Here is a 7,016-nt window from a genome sequence, read left to right as displayed (position 1 = left end):
CACTCCACAGTCCTCTAGCGTCACCATGCGCAAATCAAAAAAAATCGAAACAAAATTCCGAAACAAAAATTTTGTTTTCAATTTTTTTTTTCGTTTTGGACCGTGCTATAGGACATAAACGCCAAAGAAATTCTTATTTATTTAGAGACATACTGTCTCGATTGTTTTAGAGCAATACCCAGGAATTTTGATCTAAAAAAAAACATATCATTTTCCTTGACCTTTTTTTTCGACCAACACTATTTTGCTAAACTTTATTCTCTGTTGCAAGTTCAAAATCTACTCTAATCAAGTCACCTGTCCAGGGCATTGTCCAGTTGAATTATGACAGACGGTCACGTCGCAGTGGATGTAGATAAATTGTTCTGCGTCGGTAAAGTTTGTCCACACAAAGCTCATCAGCTTGAACGTTGCAAAGTTGGATTCGTAATTTCGTATCAACGTCTTCGCGTCGGCAGCCTCTCCTCCACTGGGTGGCACAACGCATCTAATAGTTTCGATGCTGGGTTAATCATAGTGAAATACAGATACAAAATTAATCACTAAACAAATCAACTCGCTACTAAGAAAAACATGTGTTGAGGTAATTCAAGTATATCTTACCCGCTTTGTACAATTTGGTAACTCGGCAAACTATCGGAGTTTTCATTGCGTGTCGCCCAACAGGCTTCCAGCTGTGCAAAAAGGTATTCCACTTTCAAGTATAAATTGCAAACTAGACCAAAGATGCCAGAATAATATTAAATCAAAGAATGTAATGTTTTCTTGCACTAAAAGCAGTTTATTTTCAATTCACCTGGACAATAAAGTAATCATCGGCTGCAGAGATCTCATCAAGTTTAAGTTTAGCAAAAATGTAGTTGGGTACAATTACTTCTCTGGGCAAGCTCTCGTTGAAGTATTCGTTGCTAAATAGATTTAGGGCGACATCCAACGTTCCTGCTTTCTTTGCAAAAATTTCGTCAAATCTAAAACGTATAAAAGTTTAACAAACAGCTCACTGTATTTAACTCCCTTAGGTGCTCGAGGGGTTTTTAAAAGCAAAATAACAAACTTCATTAAAACCATGTCTTTAGAAACGTACAGAATCAATTCTGTCCTTGTTTTGTATCATCATGTTGTGCTTTGATTGTATCAGAAATTGTATCTACAAAAGAAAGCAATACAAACACACTCTCCACAACATTTTGGCATTATCTGAGAAGTACTAAGGCACCCCGTAACGATTTTGCCACCTAATAAAACTGTGATCCGTGTCATACATAGTGTGGCAGGTGCTGTTGGGTGCATGCTTTGTGACATGTTGCAGATGTGATATAGTTTTACCGTATTTCATGTCGTGGGGGCCAGGTGTATTGTGCCATGGGAGATTTATGTGTTCTGTGTCGTGTGTAATGTGTTCACAGCTGTATGCCATTTGTGGAGTGGTTGGATGTTTTTGTCATGTGCAACATCCTGTTTTACTTTTGTCAATTTGTTTCCAAGTGTTGTCAACAAAAGACCACGTGTTACGTTTATGACGCCTACTGTGTGTCTTGTACATGTTGTCTTGTGCCGAATGCCACTCCATAGCTGTTATATAATGGTTTGTTTTTCTTCTCCTTACCCGATTTGTGTACTAATTTTGGAAGACGAGATAAGAAGGTCCGCGTCAAATAAACAAGTCACATTGAGCTTGTTTTGAACGTCACGCTGGATCACTGCAGGGGATGGAGCTAGGTATCTCCAGATCAGGAAAGACACCGACACCGTACCGTTTTCATTCTGTATAAGAGCACGAAAATTACATATTTCAAAATTGGCAGCTTTTTATTATGCACCAATAAAAGCTTATTACACTTTATTATTACCCCTAGCCATGCAATGTTTATTACTTCTAACGGATAATGTTGTCTAAAAAAAATTTTCTCATTGTCTTACCAAGTAGTCTATGAGTTCAGAACAAAATCCAATTTTACCTTAAAAACACCTTTGCATTGGCCAATGTCAAACGTAAACACTGGGTTTGACCCCGTGACCTTGCAGCTGTCATTGAGTTGAGAAAGGGAGGTTTCCCTGTCCAATGCGATGTAAATTGTGTCGTCGAGTTCGTAATCTAATCTGTTCTGTTGTTAAGCTGTTACTCTGCGAATATTAGATTGTTAAGTTTTTGTACATTTTATAAGTCTAGACGGGTGACACTAAAAAGCTGAATGGGCGGGACGGGCGGCACGTCGTGAAAACTGCTGAATATCGGGTTAAATTGCTGACGGTTAGAGCTATTAAGGTTGGGATAAGGTTTTGTAATAGAAAATCATTAAAAATAATTCCGCCGGATACATTCTGCAACCGAGTTAAACATTCTGCGCCTGAGACGTCAAGCAATCTCCCGCCATAGCATTTTTGCCGAATGTCAGGAAATAGCTGAATAAGTTTTAGGCAGGGACATTTTTTTGATTCATATACTATTATAAAACCTCAACCCAACCCTAATAGCACTAACCGTCAGCAATTTACCCAATATTTAGCGGTTGCCCACTCGTCCCGCCCATTCAACGTTTTAGTGTCACCCGTCTAGACAACCAGTTATTTTTTTCATTTTCCAAACATCTATACTGTGTTGCAGTTTTTCTAGCGGCATCCCATTAGAAGACCCATTGCTGATAAGTAAAAGATGTCTCAATCAATAAAAAACAAGCAATTGCAGGCTTATGACAAAACAAGCAGCACAACAAAATGCTTGAAGTACTACAACTTTTCAACAATCTTCTGAATATTACTTTCAACAATTATCAATAAATTTCACAAAACAATTAAAAAGAAAATAGTAACCTACCTGATGATCAAGTTTTCAGTCCTACATTCAACTGATGATTGTGTTTCTACTGTATATATAAAAAAAAACAATTTGTGAACGAAATATAGAAGTTCGAGCACTATTCTGCCTTTTGTGGATTAAAATTTACTTCAGCACATCAAATTAAATTTGTTAATTCAAGTTTTTAAAATATATATTGAAAATTTATTTTCAGACCACCCTTAACCTATAACGCATGCTGGCTGAGTTCAAGTGTATTTTAATCATTTGCATGTTGACATTTTGTACCTAGAAGGAGAGTTGTCTCACCTACTGTCGCACTAAATCCAGTACTCGCCCCACTATAGTCGGTCACAAACAAGACAGTGAGATTAGTTGCTGTCACCGTGTAATCAAATGACCAAAGCCGCCCCGAAAATTTGTCCACTTTACCTGCTTCGTTCTTGAACTAAAAACAATACAAATGTTAACATTTATTCCCCGAAGGCCACACTTGATGTCCTAAAAGGCCGCATACCTCCTTAAGCCAGCAAGTTTCTCATCATAAAATTAGGCGCTTGACAAAAATAGGATTTCTGCCACCTTAAGCATATTGATTGCTTTTCTCAATATTAGAAGCAAACTGGAAAAGCAGTTTATAATAAATATGTTACTCAAAAATCCATTTTTTTCAAAAAAACTTATATATATATGAATTTCAGTGCGTACGGCAGGAAATCTCCTAAAAATAACAAACCGTTTCCACTCGATTATTTGCGTCGACAACATTACCATTTTCAATAAAGAGAGAAAAAAAATATTTTCTTTACACTACCCTCATTTTACAAGCAAAATGTTCTGATGTCGGAATTCCCTCTCTTGGAACCTGTAAATTAGTTTATAATATGCTCTAAGACAGGGGTGTCAAACGTGCGGCCCGCGGGCCGCATGCGGCCCACCAAGCCCTCTAATGCGGCCCTCAAACAATCAACAATTGTAGTACTTAGTCAGAAAAATTGTAGTACTTAGTCAGATTTTTATCAAAATATAATAATTTTTGTAACTATTCAAAGTTGAAGCTATTCATTAAACAGTCATTTACAGCTAGAACTTTAATAAAGAAATAAAAATTCATATGTTATGAATAGAAACGATAGTAAACCGTTCCTCTAACTATAAAAAGCGTTTAGTTTCAGTCAGGGTTGCACAACTTGCGGCCGTACGGACACATGTGGCCATAGAGACGAGTTTGTGCAGCCATGAACATGTTTATTAAAATACATTACATGTCCTGCGCGCCGTGACATAAATAAAAGACATTTGCCAAATATTTTGACTTTCAAACTGCACTAAACAAATTTTGTGGTACTGAAAAGAATGTTACCATCCTAAATCGCCACATGTGTCAGACTTTTGTGTGCCTATTGTGTACAAACAATGAGAAAAACAGGTACCACAGTCATCACAATATAGATTATCACGTCATAAACAGTTAAGACTGATCTTCACACTGTGGAGCTCAATCTGCGCATCAAGTTGGAAATTAGTCTGAGCTTTTGGGGCGTCAATAGATGGTATACGTATGATATAAATCTATTTCTTTACATCTGTAATTTTAAAACAAGGTTAAATCAGGATCTGCAATGCGGCCGTCGTGGCGAAAAGGTTGTGCTCCCCTGGTTGAAGTTTATAAAACTAGATTAAAAATCACATGCGGCCCTTAGCATAATTTCCAACTGCAATGTGGCCCTCGAAGCCCCATGAGTGTGACACCCCTGCTCTAAGACACTTACGTATAAAAAGTCGCAGCAGTTCTCAGTGTAAGAGGTGGAGAATTGGAACACCAAGGTTCTGCTGCTATTCATTTGAAATCTCCAAACACAACCAGCATAGTTGGGGTAGTAACTAGGAAACATCGGAGAGAGTAATTTGTAAGGTATATCAGCAACATCATCCCCGCACGAAGTAACTATAAAACACAAAAAGATTAGCTTGAGACAGTGCAACTAGTAAGAATAGTTCCAAGCAGTTGATTTGACCATCGTGTTGTCAATTTTCTGTGACTTATGTCTAGTGGACGATCCGATACGCAATGGAAAATCACCGATATTTAAACAGTGCCCATAAACTACGATTTTATTGTACATTAAAACTGTGTTTGCAAATTATACTTTTATTTAATTCATTGTTATTTTGGTATGCATTTGACATCATTTTATTTGTTTCTGATACCGACCCGAAAACATGTTTCATCTACTTGCTTTACGTTTCGGTTAGAAAACAACCGTAGGTTATAAATGAATCGTAAGCCTGACTTACATTGTTGTATAAAAAACGACACAGATTCCGATGTGAGGTTTGTGACACAAGATATATAAGCAGACGAGCTTTCAACGAAAACCGGAAAAGATAAGCCTCCACCTTCCAACGTTCCAGCTAATTTACCTTGGTCGTCAGATCCCTCGTAAACCTAGATTTTTTTGTTTACGATAAGATTAAAACGCGTAAGATTAAAAACAGGTATATAAAATTGTAAGAAATGAAACTCGAAATTATCGGGGAACTAACAGATGAATTTTGAATTCAGCTCATTGCAAGGACAAAGTACGTAAAGTTTTACCTTGCAAAAGTTGTTTGCAGCAAGTTGTCCCAAAATAAAATGTGCAATTAACCGAGAGGAATCTCCAGTTGAAACAAATCGTAGGGCCCATGTGTTACAGTTAGGGGAAATTGCCGAATAATAGTAAGCATGGCTTACATTTTGCACTACACACTGTGCGTCCGAAACTACAAAAAGTAAAACAGTATAACAAGCTTATGCTCAATTACATCCTGTACCACTTTTGGCATGACGGCATCTTTCGCCCAATTTGGTTGGTTAAGCCAGTATATTCCAAAGCTTTTATTTATGAAAATATGTATCTTTCAATGTCGGCAAATATAACGCAAAATCTCTCATTGTTTAACAAAAATGTCGTTCAGCTGGTGTAATGTTAAACAAAAATACTAGTTGTTTCTGTCCATAACTTATGTTATGGACAGAAACAACTAGTATTTTTGTTTAACATTACACCAGCTGAACGACATTTTTGTTAAATATGCAACCTGGTGGACGAAAACGCCTGTACAGCATCTCTCATTGTGTCGTATGACAAGCTATTGTTATGTGACGCAAAGGGTTTATGGGATGCTACTTGGTTGGTGTACTGCGGCCCGGTTGTCACAATTTGTTAAAGAATAGTATACAACATAGCACAAAAAAACATAAAATGTTTATGTACCAATATTTTCGTTTAAATTTGTGACGTAACAGTAACTCGATTGCCCATCCTTGCAATAACGAATCATTTGCCATGTGGTGTTAGTTTTAGATTGATTTTAGAGATGTTAGCGTGGATCTTTATATTGTTATTTAAACTCTATATCAAGTTGAAAACGATGCTTTGCACGACTTCTCCTAACCACAACCAATAATTTCATGGATATGAACGTATTAGCAAAGAAAGCATTTTTTTGCATTAATACCAATGTAGGAAATATTTAAACAAATACTAAACAAAATATCATATATGTGGGGTCTGAATTTTTGGCCAGTGCTTCACTCTAGACTGCTAGATACTAAAACAGTGATTTCCAACCTTAAATATCGCTTTCCCCGTTAAGTCGCCCTCGGGACCCGTAGCCCCCTTTAAGTAACCATCAAAATCCGCAGACCTATTTTTGTAGCATTAGGATCTGTGATACTTGCAACACATTCTCAATTTCTTTTGGATGATGTTTCTAGTGAGTCTATACCTGTGGTCCTCAAGAAAACAGCACTATAAAGTTTAATCTTATCCTACTGCCACAATTTGATTTATTATGCATACCACTCAAGTTGAAATCACAAAAAAAATCACAAAGTCACTAACCTCGGTGCAGCATACTTAGCGTGCTGACAAAAAGGGCCGCTTTTAATAGTCGACTTGACATTTTCCCTTTGAAAATAATAAACAGTAATACCACTCCTTGCCTAAAATCTGCACCCCCTGCAACAAACGTGTCATAGTAGGTTACAGCGACACTCCGGTAGAAAACCTAAAGCTTCTCAATATTGCCTGACATTTATTTATCAATCGCCAATTTGCGACGCGACGCCAAAGGCGACACAATTACCGCTCAAATACAAGAGGAAGCAATCAAACTGGTGAACTGACGTTCGGTCGAACCTGCCAGAGACTTTTCCAGCACAAGCAGACAT

The 7,016-nt window shown here is 37.3% G+C and overlaps 1 protein-coding gene across 1 annotated transcript; it reads right to left on the bottom strand.

The window, feature by feature from the left end:
* Nucleotides 1-288: 288 nt before the first annotated feature.
* Nucleotides 289-7,016, bottom strand: LOC145219259 (CUB and zona pellucida-like domain-containing protein 1). Its single transcript, XM_080086643.1, has 9 exons — nucleotides 6,932-7,016; nucleotides 5,397-5,563; nucleotides 5,096-5,246; nucleotides 4,570-4,745; nucleotides 3,111-3,245; nucleotides 1,607-1,764; nucleotides 797-968; nucleotides 604-674; nucleotides 289-487 (listed from the first exon to the last, which is right to left on the bottom strand). Exons 1-9 carry the CDS (start codon nucleotides 7,014-7,016, stop codon nucleotides 289-291), a joined length of 1,314 nt encoding a protein of 437 aa, XP_079942769.1.

The sequence above is a fragment of the Phallusia mammillata genome, chromosome 3 (assembly GCF_965637545.1).
Source record: "Phallusia mammillata chromosome 3, kaPhaMamm4.hap1.1, whole genome shotgun sequence".
NCBI lineage: Eukaryota > Metazoa > Chordata > Ascidiacea > Phlebobranchia > Ascidiidae > Phallusia > Phallusia mammillata.
This window is presented reverse-complemented; position numbering and strand designations above follow the sequence as displayed.

Excerpts from the sequence above, each read along its gene's own strand:
- LOC145219259 (XM_080086643.1), bottom strand. The coding sequence starts at position 7,016 with ATGTCTGCTTGTGCTGGAAAAGTCTCTGGCAGGTTCGACCGAACGTCA. Across the intron at positions 5,247-5,396 it reads CTGCAAACAACTTTTGCAAG|GTTTACGAGGGATCTGACGA; the intron begins GTAAAACTTTAC and ends AAAAAAATCTAG. Across the intron at positions 3,246-4,569 it reads ACTGCTGCGACTTTTTATAC|TTCAAGAACGAAGCAGGTAA; the intron begins GTAAGTGTCTTA and ends TATTGTTTTTAG.